At 39.9% G+C, this 18611-nt stretch overlaps 1 protein-coding gene across 4 annotated transcripts in view; it reads left to right on the plus strand.

The window, feature by feature from the left end:
* The window catches only part of SULF1 (sulfatase 1), a 125422-nt gene that overhangs the window by 55670 nt on the left and 51141 nt on the right, over nucleotides 1-18611 (plus strand). For 3 of the 4 annotated variants that reach the window (XM_015855714.2, XM_015855711.2, XM_015855713.2), the window contains exons 5-7: nucleotides 3013-3174; nucleotides 3497-3748; nucleotides 9380-9619. In XM_015855714.2, coding sequence (XP_015711200.1) covers nucleotides 3577-3748; nucleotides 9380-9619 — 412 coding nt within the window. In that variant the 5' untranslated portion in view covers nucleotides 3013-3174; nucleotides 3497-3576. The remainder of the gene's footprint in view (nucleotides 1-3012; nucleotides 3175-3496; nucleotides 3749-9379; nucleotides 9620-18611) is intronic. The other variant, XM_015855712.2, reaches the window with a different exon arrangement.

The following is an 18611-nucleotide window of genomic DNA, read 5'->3' on the forward strand; positions in this document are numbered from 1 at the left end:
ACAGATAGTTTCAAAGGATATTGTTCTATCTTTCACTTTTCCTCTTGGTCACTGAAGAGACCTAGAAATAAAGTCCTCCTAGTTTTTATTCCACTGACAAAAAGTAGCCCTTCTATGCCAGTGTAATTCAAGTTTCACGGGTAATTAATTCTCCATGCCAACGAGTCCTTGAACTGCTTGTTATAATACTAGCAAAATAGAACCAACTAAAGAACCAAGTTTTCAGATTTTATCCTGTGAAAGGTGAGTATAAACTATGAATTTGTGCTTCTGTGGGAGGGAAAGAAAAAAGAATGACTGTAAAATAAAAATTACATCCAGATGAGGAAAAATAGTCTCTCTGGATTTCCTGCTGCTCTGGTTTCATTTATTTGCTGACAGTGTTTCAGTTGTCAAAGGTACAATCTTTTGGAAAAATGTAACTTGAATTTATAAAATAGTGTATGTATAGAAGTTGCAGTCAATATTTGTAAATTCTGCTTGAGGAAAACATTTCCTATTGCAGTCTTGATTTCTGAACACTGCACAATATTTGTTACGTTTACATCGCATGTGAATTTGAAAGGTCTCTTATAATTTCTCATACTTTCATCCATTTCCTAAGACAAATTACAGTGTCTGTAGGGATACTTGTAGACTACCAGACAGTATCCAACACAAACACTGTGGCCTTATCTTCCCAGTCATGGCTGTATTTTGACAGTTTTCTTTACTTCATTTCCTTCTAGAACTGGGAATCAGACTGTAAGAGGGCAGGTTCTCAAAGAATATTTCCGAATAAAGATTTGTCTTATGTCAAAATGAAACTGCTATGAGCAACAAAAGATGGCATTACTGTGCTCTTGTGCAGAAACAGTTCAGTGAAACTTGGTAAACTGACGTCATACATACAGATCAGTCTTTATCATTTCCTTTATCCATTAAGGGGAAAAAAAATAGATAATTAGAGAAGAAGCTCTTCATGTTCTTTTTCCCATAAAAATATTGTTTAAAGTAGCCCAGGCTTGCTTGAAAAATCTAAAGCTAAATGATTTATTTTAAAAACCAGCACATCCCAAAGAGGGTAAAATGAATAACGCTTGTCGATGTTAATTTGGATTAGTGTAAATTTTATTAGCACTAAGGTGTAATTGTCAGGAACTTGCAGTTTCATACCGTGGGGGATTATTCAAACACGCTGGTGCCAGTGTTTGCTCAGTGCAATCAGGATGACTGCACTTTCTGGGTCAACATTGTCTGAAAAAGTTTGCTGTACAGTACAACTGGTGTAAGAAACTAAACACTGAGTCTCACTTCACGTATCCTTTTGCTCTTTGTGAGGTGAGTCAAAGTTTTGCTATTTAAAAATCAGACATAGAGAAGTCGTATTTCTCCTTTGCACCAAAAGCATGTAGTGTCTGGTGTCTGTCAGAAGAATTCTTACTTCTTCAGTAATCTTGTTCTTCAGTGCTTTTGTTGGCCTCTGTGCTCAGCTTAGAATAAAATACAGGAAAACTGAAGTATTTTTAATAGTCAGTCAGGACTAATGAGAGACTTCCAGTCTGCTTACCTGAGTGCTGTGTAATCATCAAAATGGTATTTAATTTTCAGTGCCCAGCCCCATTATTGGCTTTGCAGTGCTACAGTGCTTGTCAGAAGCTGCAGAGTGGTGGGGCAGAGACAATGAAAGACAGGATCTCTGCAACAGACACTTGGATTTTCCTTTTAAAGACATTCACACTCTTCTTGTGTAATTACAGCCTGCCAGTGTGAGAGGCATGAAACTGTTTAGCTTGTGAAGCTTAAAATAAAAGGTGTATGTGAAAACAAGAACACAATCCTTTTCCTAGCAGTCCAGTGCCATATCCCCTCCCCACCCTCTCCTATGGCTTCTTCCCTGAAATTTAGAGCACCTTCCTATTAACGCATTTTTAGGTGAGTGACAGGACATCTTTTATTTCTTTTTTTTTGTGTGTGTGTGTTTTGCTTTTGTTACATTCTTTGCACTTAATTGTGGGTTTGTTCTTAATATTTTTTGTCTAAATACACAAGTCAGCTTGGGAGTACAGATCTTTTGAATGGTGCCCCAGTCTAATTATATCATGTCCACCCAAGTTCCCATGCAGCCTTCCCCATAAGCAGACTTCTTGAATGTTCTTGGACTTTGGTGGTAGTGTGGGCTTTTTACTGACTGATGTCACCATGCTTCACCTGTGGCCCCAAAATTATATATGTGGCAGATCAGTACCCTGGAGGGAGAAGGCTTGACTCCACTGTTTCTTTCCCACCCCTTCCCTTTTGCCCCCAGAAATTCCCTCCCTTCCACTGTGTAACGGGACAGATTTGCTCAGAAATGCAAAAAATGTTCAAGTGTGAGTGGCTGCCCATTTCTCCCCAGGCCAATCAGTCATTCTCAGCCGCAGGTTTAAATCTGCTGCAGCAAAGGCAAGCCTGTGCGCTTGCATTAGGTCTTACAAAAGCAAGGCTGTGTGACTGACAGGCATGGAGAGGGGGCTCCAATAACGCACCCAGCCAAGTCTGGAAATGGAGTATCAAGGACAAGGCTGTGCCAGGGGTGCCGTGCATTATGGATGAGGCATTCAGGTCCACTGCTGATTGATTGAGGGACAGTTAAGCTTCTTCACAATGCTGGGTAAGATCATCTAGACTGTCACTTAATGTGAGCTTTCTTGTCAGTGGGAAGATGACTTTTCATGTTGTGATCCAATGCAGATTGCAAATGATAGCCTTTCTCTCCTCTTTGCTTTGTAAGGGTTTAGCCGCTTGTGCAGGTGAGTTAAGCTAAAATAGCCTTATTGCTCACCAGGTGCCAGAAGCTGGAATTAACTCTTATTTGCAGAATCTCAGGCTGCCTATAAATGTTGCAAAAGCACCTGTGTTTGATGACAGGATGCGTATGTCCTTGATCTCTAGCAGCCAAGGTGCCATCTAATCGCTACATGGTTATGTATGGTATTAAATTAAACAGGTGAGCTGAGGGGAATGCAAATTTTTTTTACTCTTCTATTTCAGGACAGAGGAAGAAGCTGTACTGAACAGTCCTGGAGACTCTGAAGCACAGGCACAGCGCTGAGGTCTTTGACTGACAGACCTTCTGCTTTCTCCTTCTTGCAGGGCTCCTCCTACAGATGTTCTGAACACGTCTGCATCCCAGCAATTTTGTACTGCACCCAGGTACTGACTGTACAGAACATGCTGCATAAAAAGAAGTATGGAGTGTAGGAGAAGGAGCACTGTGAGGAATATACCAGGAGTCATGCCTGTAGAAAATGCAGGCACTGGCATGACTTCAAGCAAAAATTATTTGAGAAAGTGTAGTTGCAGAAGGTCTGAGTTTATTCTTAGAAAATGATAGATTAAAGCTCCTATTCAACAATATGGCTTACAGTCATGTCAGACAGTATGTGTCAGGTTTGACTTCCCTGAGTATCATCTTCTCACTGTGTGACTGGAAGTTTAATTATTGCTTGAACGGAATTTCTTTTCCTCCTTGCAGGTCTTGAAAACTAGAGTTCAGGCACTTCTGGATTGGGTTTGTGTTGTGGGGTTTTTTTTCATTGAAATACTGGAACTACTATGAAGACCTCTTGGTTTGCACTCTTCTTGGCAGTGCTCAGTACTGAACTGCTGACAAGTCATTCTTCCACTCTCAAGTCCCTGAGGTTCAGAGGCCGTGTGCAGCAGGAGAGAAAAAATATCAGACCAAATATCATCCTTGTGCTCACAGATGACCAAGATGTGGAGCTAGGTGAGAAAAGTTTTCTTTGTTACTTCATTTCCTCATGTGTCTTTCAGTAATTTCTGCCAGGCGAGTACTTTAAACTCAGAGAATGCAGTGGTCCTGAAACAATAGCAGAATACGGGATGGATTTGGAAAATGACTTAACAAATATTATTTAATACTATCTATAAGTTTTAATTGCATTCTTTAGGGAATGCATTCTTGTCAAAATCATCTGTAAAGGGGCATAAGATTAATTTTATGTGAATTATGACAATATTTAAAATTGATCTGCTTTAAGCTATGGTTCATATATAACAGTGAGATAGTTTTGTTTTCACCAGTTTACTAAATATGTGAGCACAACCTGGATATTTCAGCCAGGAGTGATTTTTCACATATTTATTCTTAGGGTGGAAAACATTAAAACACTTGGATGATGTTCCAGGAGACCTTTGCATGTTTTCCATTAAGTAAGTTAGAAAGACATTATGATGGTTATGCATATAACTGATTTTTCATTCACTGCCTAAGGTGAAAAATTAAGGAGAGAAAGAGGATCATTTTAGGTTACCCCCAGGCAAAAATTTTAGTTTTGGGGTGGAAGGTAGGATAAAAAAGGTGAAAAAGAGGCAAATAAATTTGAAATGAAATCTTGCATGCTTGCAATAAAAGTAAGGTGGGTTTTTAAACAAAGTACCACATAGGCTGAAAATTCAAAATGCTTCTCTCGTAAAACTTGTAACAAAATAATTCATTTCACCTAAGATTACATACATTCAGCCAGAAACCTGTAGACAAAAGGTGGCCTAGATCTAAAAGCAGCCCTGGAAACTCATGACTTATTAGCATTTTTTTATTCGTCATCATGCAAAAATAATTTATGCGGTCTTTTCAGACTGTGAGAATACAATTAATAAATTGTATCTTGTGACTGAGGGTTAATCATTTCATGCAGCAGCTATCCCCCACAGCTCCACAAACAGGCCCTGAGATCTGAGTACATCTTATCTATTTCATTTCTCGCTCTTTCAAATGTCTGCTCTGTTTAGCCGTGCTGCATAATGAATGGCTGTTCCTGGCTCTATTTTTGGCCTAAAATACAGCTATTACAATAGGAATGCATTTCTTCTGGATAGAGTTGTTCTGAAAATTTCACTAAAAGGGTCAAGTCACGTCTTCCTTTTTGTGGTCAGAAAGAGCCTGCATTTTCCAGGGCGCTGGGGAAGGTAGGTCAGCAGACACACATCTCTGAACAGTGTTACCGATGAGCTGTCTTCAGTCTTGCGAGAGGGTTTGCTAGTGGTGAAAGAGCAGGAAGGATGTGGCAAGCCACTTTGTTCATTTTGTGGAGCTCCTCTCTTTGAAAGCTGCACTGGATGCTCACAGAGGCTCTGGCTCTTATTAGCAAGCAGTTGAGCAATAGCCTGGACATACATACGTTCCCACTGCATTGAATGAAGATGCAGGTTTCCCCTTTTCATAGATCATTTCACAGGAAACAGGATTCAGCCCCAAGACTTACTGTACTGCATTATTTGCACTTCTACTAATAAATCATTCTGCTTATTTGAAAAACAAAGCCATACTGTTTTCCATGTGTGAATTATTCCCTTGCCCTTTTGTGATTCCTGAGAAAAAATCCCAAGTTTCCCAGAGGTCAATGGGAAGTAACACTTTATGCCACAAACAGAATAAAGCTTAAAGCACGATTATCCAAAACTCACAAGACTGAAAGTCTCTCAATATGGATTATTTGCTCTTGTATTCCCAGCATGAACATTTCTAAAAGCTGTTCTAAATGAATGCTTGAACATAAAAGCATATAAGGTGCACTACAGACTTCAATAAGGAAAGATTTGTCTCCCGAGCATGTGTAAGCATTGAACCAAAATATTCAACTGCCTGAGTGCAAATGATATACTGGGGAATTATCCAAAGTAAAATTTGCAGGAACCTGAGAGCTTGCATTTAGTTAGTGCTCAGAGCAGGCTGTCATATCGATCTGTACTGTCCCCCTGAGTTCTGCATTCTGAATACAAAGAAGTTCAGCAGAGCTGCTGTCTCAAACAACTTATCTGATAAAACCCCCAAACTGCTCCACAACTCCAGTCAGTTCTTATACATGCTGGGAGGGATGTAGTACATAGGAAGGGTATTACTGATCAGCTTGGTGGCTTAACCAGTATGAAGCAGACTGTCCACAGCTCTTGAGGAAAATCAGCAAGAACATTGGTCACAGGGCTAGAAACTGATTGGTCAAATTGGACCTTTGTGCACATTCTAGCCCCACCAAGATTCTTTAGGTAGAGGCAGAACTGCCTGACACTCAGACAAACTCATATTTGGCTCAAAACAAAGTGTCAGGTTCCACAGAAGCCAGAAGCCACCGCACTCCTGGAAACAACATACTGCTGCTCCTCGAGGCAATGGCTCCATCTTCCACTGAGGTCAGGTCTATACTCCTTTCAGAAACGAGGATAGGTATTTCCAACTTTATGCTCAGTCTTTAATCACTCCTTCAGTCTTCAAGTTTCTCCATCACTTCTTTCTCCTATGTATTTCTACACAACAGTCCCTCAAGCCATGACTCCACAGTAATTCACAAAATCCTCACTATGAATAGTTTCTTGTGTAATGTCAAAAAGAAGTCCAAACTAATGAATACTTTGGTAATTCCAGTATTCCTAACCCAGAGCCCTTTGAGATATTGGAAAAGTATGAAAAAGCTTTAAAAAAGTAGGGGGAAATCCCAAAGAGCTAAAATAAGACAACTATCTTGCCCACTTGTTTACAGCCTATTGCACCACCCAACAAAATCCAAATATATGGATTTCAACCTATATGTACATACATATAAATTGATAGATTTCTATCTATATATGCATACATGTAAATGCATCCTTTGCATTTAGCTGTTGGTGAAGGGATCACAGCTGACCACACTATATGAGACATAATTTGCCTGATTTCCTTTCCATCTTCACTAGAAATTTCAAAGCACTAAAAAATGTAAGCTGAAAAAATGAAGATATGTTCTGAGATTTTCAAGAGCCCATCACATTCCGGTTGCCTGGCTTTCAAACAAATTAAGACAAGATGGTTTTGGGTGTCCCATTGTAGAGATGTCCACCCGTGATACATGTGGGTGAAAATCCATAGCAGCTTTATGACTTATGAAACCTTGGTTACCACACATTTCTCAACATATGAGGAAAATAGTTGGAGAGGTGACACTGAATTTTGTATTTGACAAAAGTTGCTCATTTCTGTGTCCAAAATGGCTGTTCCCAGTTATCTGGTTCCCTTCAGGTACTTTCCACTTGGTCACGTAGAGAGTGAGCATCCTGCTGTCAGACAGCGCCTGAATGTGTGTGCCCCGAAGACTGTGGTCCAGATGGTAGAGAGCACAAGCTGTGAGGAGAGCTACAGACAGCAAGGGATTATAACTTATATGAACAAGTTTTATCTCCTGCTTATGTTTTGTTTTCCAAATGAGGAAGTCTCACCTGCTTTGAAGTGTCTGTTCCAGAATTTCCAGAGGGGCTAAATCTATTATCAGTGTCAGTAAGTGCATACCTGGAGGAAAAACTGACTCATAAACAGCAGGTTTGCAAGAGAAGAGGGCTGACCAAGCAGAGGAATGAGGAAGCACTCTAACAACTATTCATCTCCACTGCAGAGAGGCATGAAAGTGCACAGCGGCCCTGCTGCTGCTACAGCGCATTAGAGTAGCAAAGCAGCGCACTCCCATCCGAACACCTACAAGCACTTTGCAGCTGAGCTCTGTCATAATCTGACATTTCAAAAATGAGCAAGCTATGTTAAAAAAAAAAGGGGGGGGGGGGGGGAGGGAGGGGGAAGAACTAAAAGCCAACCTTGTGTCCAAAATAAAGACATGTAGAATGAGAAACATCTCTCATTTGATTTTTACTTAACAACTCAGTGAAACACTTCTGCTCATACAAACGGAAGACCTTTTGTGCTCATGGAACTCTCAGTCACTCTCTTAGTTCTCTAAATAGGTGGTTTTTATCTGTACTGAGTTCAGGACAGCACAGATGCAAATGTTTTCTGTTTAGAAAAGAAAGGCTCTGAATGACAAAGCATCCAAAATGAATCTTTGGGTACTGTGCTCAGGGTGCTGAATGTACCCTTAAAGATACAGGTATTGGTACTGCACCAGGAAATGCTCAACAGTCATAGAATCATAGAACCATAGAATCTATTAAGGTTGGAAAAGACCACTTAAGATTATCTAGTCCAACCATCAACCCATCACCACCATGCCCACTAACCACATCCATCGAGAAACGTAAACCATTTCAGGAACTAACTGCCTAATGAAACAATTGTTATGCAAAAGATTTCACACTCCACACTGACTCTTTAGCCCAAAAGCAAAACAGCATGCTGAACTTTAGCTAAAGGCTAATCTTCACAAGATTTTACTGCTTACATCTAAAGATGAACTTCCTTGGCAGTTCCGTGTTTTTAGAGATATTTCTTTTATGGTTTTAAAACTCTGTTGTTTTTCAAGTGATCCAAGCACAACCATCAAGAAAAACTCTTATTCTATCTGTGGGATCAAATGCTTTTAATTTTAATTTTACATTTAAGCTGACTGCTGTCAGTCGTGAAAAATGAATTGTAAAACCAAAGGAAAAAAAGAAAGAAAGTAGAATTCCGGAAATGTCTTTTTACAGCCAAAATTGGGTAAGTATTAAAATTCACAGACGTTTCCTGGCTGCATACTGACATACCCACAGTTCACACTCACCCTTCAATCTCTGCTCTTTCGGATAACCAAAAGAGCAAAGTTTGACAGCTGTCATCAAGTACTGACAGACTCTATCAGGAACTGTTCGGTTTTTTTGCAGTCAGAAATGTGCAAGCCCTGCCTGTCTCACCTCGTTTTTTCTTAAGATGTTTCAAATGACCCCAAAAATCTTTAAATTGGATCAGTGTAAAAGTGCATTGAGAATGCAAGAGTTTATTGAGAAAGGTGCTGAATTTTGCTAATACTTTTTGCATACACATTCATCTCCAAAATCTAATTATGAGCACAGTGTGTTAGTTATGGAGCCAGACAGGCTGATCCTGAGTCCAGAAAAACTTTCCCTTAGGAAGATCACTACTAAATTCTCTTTCCCTCCCCAGCCACCTAATCCTTCCTTCCCTTCCTCCTTCCCTCTTGCTGTACTCTTTTCTCTCTCCGATCATCTGATAAAATAGAAGGAATTGTAATAGATTCATTAGCAGCCTCAGAATTTTACATATTTTTCTGGCACATTGATGCAGTCTGTATAAAATACTGTCTTCCTAGAGCAGTGTTTGAAGAACTGTTGACCTATAAATTTGATATAGTTCTAAAGTTCCAATGTTATATTTCTAGATTAGTCTGCACTTCAACTTTGTTTTGAAGCCTCAGGGGGAAAGAAGCCATACTTAATCTTTCTGGAATCCTAAAAAATATTTTTCATTGATATAAATAAGGATTTTATCTTTTCTTCTAAAATTTCCTAAGTTATGGAGTTGTAGAGACTGATGTCTGAAAGAAAGGTCATCGCTGATACGCTGCTTTTAATGACAGAACAGCATCCAGTATGTTCCAACTGCTTTTAGTAGCAGAGTGATGATCAGTTTTACTTATTGCAGGGTCCTTACAAGTGATGAACAAAACCAGACGGATTATGGAGAATGGAGGGGCATCCTTCATCAATGCCTTTGTGACAACACCAATGTGCTGCCCATCTCGCTCCTCCATGCTGACTGGAAAGTATGTGCACAACCACAACATATACACCAACAATGAAAACTGCTCTTCTCCCTCCTGGCAGGCCACTCACGAGCCACGCACTTTCGCCGTGTATCTGAATAACACTGGGTATCGAACAGGTAAGAGGCATACAATAGCTCTGTGTTCAAGTGATGGTGATGGATGCTGAATGAGGGGTCTTAAATCACTGTCTAAAAGGAAGTGACTGCTGTGCAGAATTGGGTTTATAGAGAGGGGTTTAGTGTTGGAGAGAGCAGGGGAGGGTAGCACTACCTGCTAGTATAGATTGGCAGCTAACAGCCATGTGAAGAAACGTTTTTGTAATAGAGCAGCACATTTTCATGCTCAGATGTCCCATGTGGGAAATATGCTTTTAGGCAGTTACACCTAGTGAGAAAGAGGTGCATTTTCGTGGCATTGTGGGTCCGAATTGGCAGTTCCAGGCATGATTATGGTCAATGTTATGGCCAGCTTGTGGACAGCTGCTAACAGTTCTAGGGGAAGGTGTCAGGGCCAGACGAGGGACTGGTGCCAAAGACCTCACAGGAGCAAAGTGCCTGTCATGGAAGTGAAACAAGGTGAATGTTATAATTTAAACTTCGCCACAGGGCGATACTTCATTTGCATTTTCTGAGAATGAATAGAAACATGCTTTTAAGAAGGATTGTTCTGCTGTGCGCCAATAAGATTTGATAGTTTTCTTGTAAATTCCTGGTGGTTTCCTGTAGTCAGAAGATCCCTGTCCTGTCTACAAAGAACTCTTCTTATTCCCTTCATCTGTGCTTCAACTTGATGTAAAACCTGATTCATTTATGCATCGCCTATCACCTAAGATTCAATATGCAGACACATTAGGCTCCAGCCTGACTTCCCCTTCCCAAGGTACGGGAAGGTTGCGAGGTCATCAGGGTGCAATTTATCCAGAAGCATCGTTTGACTACAAAGACTCTTCTTTATGGGACCACGTAGACACAGATCCCAGTGCCAACTGTGTTCCTTACAATGTAGTTGGTAGGGAAGAAATTTGTCTCTATCAGTGGTTTAGGCACAAGAACAGATTGCTTTCAAAACATATAGGAGGCCAATGTCTCCACGCTGTCTGCTTGTCCTAATTCTCTTAATGCTTCTATATCCAGCACCTTACATTTATCTGCCTGTTTGCCATCATTTCTTCACTGCACAGACAACTCACTCTTTCTTTCTCTCCCTGTAGTTCTGGAGAGTTTCTGCATTCTGTTTAAAAAGCTAAAACAAACAAACATTTATCTTCTCTGAGCCCAACACATGTACTGAATAATACTCCAGTCTCTACAGAGCTGATTTCTGTGGACTTGCTGTCAGAGTACAGCAGTGCTAAACCCAAGTAAGGTCAGCACTAAGGCTTTTAAGGAGAAAAAGAGAAGGGAGAGCAAACTGACAGTCATTGCTAGAAAAGGTGCTGAAATGACCCTAAAACCTTTCTGCTTAGTCAAGTGTCCCCTTCACATGAAATCTACCTCTCTTGCTCATTAAAAGTTCAGTATCTTATTGACTTGCTGTCTAACCCTTGCAGAATTGAATGCTTCCTGCATAAACTGGACAGCTTCTGTAGACTTTGATGTCACTAGCCATCTGCCCTTCTGGGGCTAAATAATCTGCTTGGGTAAATATGCACCACTGTGTATTATGAAGGCATGTGGAGATGTCTGCTAAATGCAAGTTTGGTTCTATTAAGTGGAAAGAAACAAAGTGTTTTGTTGTGTGTGTATGTTTGTTTTTTTAAAAACAAAAAAAAGCCTTTCCAAAGACAGACTGAGGGAATACAAGTCCTAGAACAAGCAGGGCAAGTTGAGCTTTAACAAAGGGCAGGACAGAGAAAAAGACCATGGGAGCAATATAAAATACATTCATGAAACTCCGTTTCTGACCAAAGTATGTTGTTTGACCCTGTATTAATGTGGCCCTGAAGAACTTATTAATTTACTCCTTGTAAGATGAGCCCACCATCCAATTACCTCACAACTATTTTTTGAAGTGGCAGCTTAATTAACAGCTGAACTTATGATACATTTTTCAAGGACAGTGTTGCCTCATTAAAGAGTCATCAAAAGTCCACTAACCAACTAATAATTTACATTTCACAGCTAGAAGGTATAATAAAACTGTAACGATTCAAGAATACCTGGGAGTCAGAAATAATTGGGAGTAGGAAAGAGGTAGCTAGGGAAAAAGAGTGACTACATGACACATGGGCTCATCGTGACTCTGTGCTGATGCTGCAGACGCTGCAGGTAAATCAGTAAGTCAGTATCCACCCCAGAGAGCAATAGAGGCAGAGGAAGAGAAAGTGGCCAAATGCCACTCGCTGTTTGGTGGCCAGTCATCTTAAAAGGAACAAGTTTGGAGAACCCCAGTGCAATATAGCAGTTGAGACAACATGCTCTACCTTGAATCTTGTTCTCTGTTTGAAATGATGAGGATTTAGCTCTCACTTTTTGCACAGGGTCAAATAATTATATAAGCCAGTGGAAATAAGGGGGTGACAGAATGTTTATATAATGTTCTTACTTCTGTTCACACCAGATAGTTTCCAACATCTATAAAGCATTCTCTGTCTAAACCTGCTTCAGCATTAACTAAACCCTCTATGCTGCAATTGATCACACAAGGGCAGGCTGCTTATGAGGAGAGTCCTGTTAAAGCCACGAGGACTCCAAGCAAGCACAGCAGTCCATTTAAAGAGATGTCTGAAATGTACTGTAATAAACTTCAGTCATAATTAGAGCCCACTGGGAAAACCTGACAAAAAACAGATATTTTTTCTTTCCTTTTTCTCTTCTACTGTTCTACTTCTGTTCTACTCTGAAGTGACCTAATGGAGATGATGTTACATTTCCTGGGAACATCCTTTGTTTAGAACATCAGTGCTAAATCATAAGCAGGAACTGTGCTCTGTGGGAACAGGGCAGACAATATTTAGAAACATCACTGCCAAACCAAAATTACTTTTGCTTCTAATTATCATTAAAAAAAATCTGAAAACAATTAATGATGTTGCAATGTTTATCATTTTCCTTAGTCACAAGCTCTATGTTAAAGCAGAAATGAGTCAGCTTCTTGACTTTGGAAGTCCACAAAATTGGTGAAATAAACTAGAATTTGTGAAATGGCAAGTAACAGTAGAAAATAGAAGGGGAAGATACACAAAAATAGGTAGAAAGAGAAAACAAAGCAACTCCGGTGAACTTCAGAGATGAAGCATTTGTTATTATTAGATAGACTAAAGCTGCTCATATTGAGAAGGAAAGAGGGTCACTGTAATTACTTTCAAATTTCATGGAAATTGTCAGAAAAGCTTGACACATTTTCTTTCATCTTGTAGTTTTAAGGTAAGGAAACATCCCATCAGCTATTTAGATTCAGAAATTTTGTTTGCAAGATTATTAGATGCAGGAGTTAGAAGTTTTGCTTACGCCTTTTCAGTGGTGGTTATTTGCAATCCTTCCAATGCTCCCTACTGTTGAAGTCTTTTATTTTTTTTAATCTTTTTAATCTTTTTTTATCTTTTGCTCTTTTTTCCCCATCCCTTCAGTATATTCTCAGATGCCCTGCAGATGTGCCCTTGAGCACTGTCAGATCACACTGTCATACACTTGCTAACACAAAAAAAAGGGGAAACTCAAGGTACGTAGTATTTTAGGGGAGTAAGCCACGATAGCAGCACAGCCAATATCTACAAGACATAAACATAACCATCATTTTATTGCTATGAAGTGTGTCAATCCTTTGTATGCTGTAGGATTTTATCAGCTGATTTTTATCGGCTGAAGTTTCATCCCTTTGAATATCTGAAGAGAAATGTACTTTTAAATTTCCCCCCCTGATTTAACATACATATTCATTCAGAACCCTCTCTGCTAAGCATTACTTTAGAAAATTATTAGACCCTCTCTCCTCTTAGCCCTTCATAGCCAGTGTATTTGTGCAGGGCAGAGCGGGAGTCTGCACTGGTTCTGCAATCACTGACTGCCTCAACAGGCCAAACTCAGGATCAGGCTCTGCTCTTACACAATTCCAATTGAAAGACAAAAGATCAACAAATTAGGCAATTATTTGCTTGCTAATTTGTTTAGTTTTCTTTATGAGAACACATTTCCCAATACTTTACTCATTCCTCAAAATGATCAACTAATCAGCATAAGATTTTGGGTTCATGCATGCAAATGACCTGATGGCATTCTCAGCCTCTTATAGAGGCTCTCTGTCTTATAGACAGAAATGCCAAAATATCAAAGTTAAGCAACATGAATGCTAATTTCTAAATGCCCCTGTTTGTAAAACTCAAAACTCAAGAAGTGGCTGGACAACAAGATGTTGCTGACATCTTTTTACACTGGTCACAGAATACTCTGTTATAATGAACAGAAATGATCTTTTACTTGACAACTAGTTAATATTTTCAACAGTTCACATCAGCGTCTGTTGTATTTCAGTTGACACCTGTCAATTATGGATACATTTCTTAGTGTAATGGTCAAATAACCAATAAAATGCTGAAATGATGAGACGGAAGGCTAAGCAGTTTGAAGAAGGAGTATTTAAACTGTGCATCATTCCACTTTGACACACTGGAAAAGTTAATCTTTGAAAAAAGGTGTAGAAACAATGCCTTTTGAAGGTGTAGATAGATGATACATTTCCTCTGGAGACAAAGCGTATGTGTTTCCTGTTTGTGGCCTTACAGTACAATTGATTGCAAGCATACACTATTTTTAATCTGCATCATTTCAGTGGCCTAATTTGTATCCTGCCTCATATACCACTGCAAAATGGAGAGGATGTCAGGATATGAGTGTACAGGGAGTGAGTCCTGTTGATTTTTTTTATTTCTAAAGTGAAAATAAAGAAAGGGAGATAGAATCCCATGCTTTAAGCTTCTTCCTTAATTAGTATAAAAGACACTGGGGAGCATCAAACATCATTTAAATTGTTAATAATTTAAATAATTTAAAATATGCTTAAGCATCTCAGAATAAAGTCAAGTTGAGAAATGTTCAAGGAAAAGTGAAACATGCCAAATATATTCAAATAGTCCTCAAAAAAGTGAAATGTAGATGAGAGAAAATGCTTAAGAGGATAATGAGCAAGTTTTTTTTTTTTTTAATTCTATTTATGAATATATTTGAAGTGAGACAATTTTGGTTTCAGGACCCCATCAAAAGCCACAGCATATTTGCCTGCTCATGCTTAAAACAGAACTCTGTGCTACTAAATCTTGTGCAGAAAACCATATACAATAAAAGATTTCTAGCAACGGTATGCATTCAAATTCTTCCTTTCTGAAAATCTGGGTAGAACATTGTGCGTGCCACTTATCCATCTGACCTGTTCATGTGGCCAAATGACAGAAGTGTATTATTACATCACGTTTTGAAAGGTTAATTTTCCTTTGTTGAAAAAGAAGCTAGACCTCTAGCAGGAGGTGTGATGCTAACATCCACACTGGTAAAGATGGAGTTCTCAGATCCTCTCTGCGAAACTGTGCTGTGCTTTTCTTTAGTAACTAAGCATAGTGGAGTTCATTCACACACACGGTGAGGTGGTTCCAGTGCTACTGAAGACACCAGTGAGACTCAGGAGACCTTTCCAGGCATTGTTGTGTACTCCCAATTTCCAAACATTTAATTCCTCTGTTCTTCTCCCTCCCCTCTATGCACATGCTCACTTAATGCCTCCTGAGCCCCACTCTGAGCCTTGTCCCCTTGCCTGTCTGTCAACAAGTCATTCCACCCTCCTTCCCCGCCTGGCGTCTAGTCAATCCTGACAGACATGTCCTGTTCCCACCGCTTGCCATTAGCAATCTCCTTTCCCATTCCACTCTGCAAATCAGTTTCTCTCACCCCCTTGCCTTGTCATTCACCTTCTTTCTCCTTTCTCCAATCGTTGTCTGGTTTCTTGCTTGACATCCCCTAACCAGGGCCCCTGAGCCTTCCCTGCCTTTTCCCCTCTCTTAGTTCCTTTGCTAGCTCCCCTGGGGCCCTTCCCCAAACTGCTTGTCCTTATCTGCTCACCTCCTGCCCTCTGCATTTCAATCAACTTTCTCCCGCCCGCTGACACCAGACGCAGGTGGACAGGGAATGCCCCAAGGTGGCCATGCAAAAAGCAGTGTTCTTTTCCAAACTGAGCAAAAATATGGTCAGGGTTAACTAAGACGATAAAAGATGCCTCCTTGACAGAAAGTCCATCATGTCTTTGACAGAATTCGTGCTCTCATTGCAGAGTGTGGAAGTGCTATCGAATGAAAGCCCACATAATTTTTTTCAGATGTTCGATGTAATTCCATTACTGTGGTTCTCAAAGGTGGCTACTGTTCAGGCTAAGAAGTTTCAAAAAATTCAGCCTGAGGCAGACATCCAGTGTGGAAAATTTCTGTCCAAGTATGGGAGACTTATAAGCAACTGAAAACAGGGTCTTATAATGAGAAGTGTCAGACAACATCAGTACTGGAAAGTGCTACCAGGTTGGCCCATAATACAAGCTTTGTTAAAGACATCGCCCTGGCTAACGATTGGTATATCAAGTTATAGCCTAATGCCTTTTGCAACTGTTGAGTTATAAAACCTTTAATGCACTTTCTGGTTACAAGGGTAAACCTGACAGCAACTGGGAAAGACCCACAAAGCTCAAGAACAAGTAGAAAACCTGAGGTTTTCTGCTGTGGCTAATTTACAAGACAGGGAACTGAGAGATCTGAGTAATATTCTTGGCAATGCCACAGGCTGCCTGCATAACTTAGGCCTAGCTGAAGGTTAACCTCCTGGTGCCTCAGTTTCCTCAAGTAAGTGTTGAGAGCGTGTTTTTTCATTCCCTGAGGAGGGCTGGAATACCGAACTGACTTTCCTCAGTTTAATGACATGATACCCTCATGCAGATGGGAAAAATCAAACTTCCCAGTTTTGAAGCTATCATTTGCATGGTGGGAAGAAAGCAAGGAGAAATTTACTGGAATAATCCGGAAGCTGCAGTTTTGTTGGGCTCTATCCCCAAAAGCACATAGTCATTGTGTGTCAGCACTGAAATGTCATGTAAACAGTGCTTTGTAACTCTTGTAAATGGTTTCCTGACTTTGTTAAAGGAAGTGAGCTGTCTGCTTGAAGCTCATGTCTAGGTCATGGTGACTAAACCTTACAAGCCTTTCTAAAGGCTTGGTTGTGTTTTAAATCAGAAACATCTCCATAAATTTAAACAAATAACAAGGGTGTAAGAGCACAATATATGTCCTTTGATCCGTGGAAGTGCAGAGATGTGCCTCCTGTAGTCACAGCTCGGTTCACCTGTATGCTAATTCACTAATACTGAGAGGAGATAGGGGCCTACTTCGGTTGTGTAATGCTGTAAACATTAGTCATAAATGCTTGTATTAAGTGCTGGGAAATTAACTGCTGGGAATTGTAAGAATTTGCATCACATTAAGCTGTAAAAATCCTGGCTTCAAACTCTAGGGATCCCCTGGGTCAAATTCTTGTTGCCAATTGCAACCCCCTGATGATCTCAGTCCAGTTCAGGACTCATTAGCTAATTACTAAAGGGAAAACAAAAAACTGTATTAAGGAATCTATTCAAATTAGCAACCAGACATATATATTCTGCAGCCACTCCTGAGACATATAGATGCCTGTACAACTGTTCCCCATGCCATGTGTCATTTGCATAAACTTAATTGAACATGCTCACACAGAATGCAATTATTTTGATATACAAAGTTACTTTACATGTGATTAAAAAATAACAATGTGTCCTGGGAACAGTTAGCAAAACTGCCAGAATACAGACAAAATCAGTCTTATTAAAATGCAAAAATTGGCATTTATCTTTCCTGTTATCCCTGTGGGGGCCATTACACACAATAATGAAAAGATGTCCCTGGAAATAGCGTTGCTTTTTAATGAGGCTTTTACCTATTGAGTCATAATCTCTGTTTTATTAATTGGAAACAAGAATGGTTTCCTAAACTCTAGAACTGCTGAGAACAAGTGACTTCTAAAGCAGAATATTTGCAGTCTGTACTCAGACTTCAGCAGTTCAGCAAGTGCCTGGCTACAGCTTAGTTAAGGTTGTGGATTGACTTTATAAACCAAGCATGTGAGGATCCAGAAAGAGCATTTACTTATCACAGTGTCATCTCCTGAGCAGCCTCATGACACATTTAATTGTTTACAATCCTCTGGCTAACAAAACAAAAAAAAACCTGTAGGACACCTGTAGTGATTACTTGCTGATTACTGTTTGGCCTAATGGATGCTACAGTGCGTTCCCTTTTACTCAGGCACTTGTCTTCATTCAGAGTGTGAAGACCCAAGTGCTAACCACTGGCACTGAGCTCCAGCTCTGACTCACTTGCCCTATCCAGTTTTCAGTGGTACTTAGAAAACCCCACGGTGAAATAACTGAATTCTTGTGTTTTAGTAAAAACCTGGCTTTTCCCATCATACGTGTAATTACTCATATCCTCCTGAGCTTTTGACCAGCAGACCTCCCTTGGTTAAAGCAATTTGGCAAATGTGATCCATTATCACAGCTTCTGCTGCTTCTACAAGTATTCAGGGCTTTACTATGTGTTTGACATGGGAAATGCTTTATTCCACAGCAGAGCAAAACATCTATTTCTGCAAATTGTCACTCAAGGATATGCTTAAAACTTGACATTTCTCAGATTATTTTTTATGATTAAATGCTAAATCATTGCCAACGCAGAGGTGAATGGTTCAGTCTGTCAATCTGAAGTCTCATAACATGCTGAAAATATGGGGTTCAGGAGGCCAAGAGGGAGCTAACAAAACACTGTTAAAGTTTCAAAATTAAGTAATCTAAAGTAAGGAAATTCCAGAATGAATTGCCCCCTAGCAGCTCCAAGCCTCCCTTCCCTTTCTAAATTCAATTTATCATTTCCCATCCCTATGCTCTGGGACTTTTCATCTCCGCATGTTTATGCTGGTGGCTTTCTCTCAAGTAATGCCTGAATATCAAAAGAGAGCAGGAAAGAAAGAAGCTGACTGTTACTTGTTTTAGGGTCAAAATTCAAACTCTGAGGACTTTCTCAAATCCATAAAGGGACAACCCATGGTGACATTA

Source organism: Coturnix japonica, chromosome 2 (genome assembly GCF_001577835.2).
Source record: "Coturnix japonica isolate 7356 chromosome 2, Coturnix japonica 2.1, whole genome shotgun sequence".
Taxonomy (NCBI): Eukaryota; Metazoa; Chordata; class Aves; order Galliformes; family Phasianidae; genus Coturnix; species Coturnix japonica.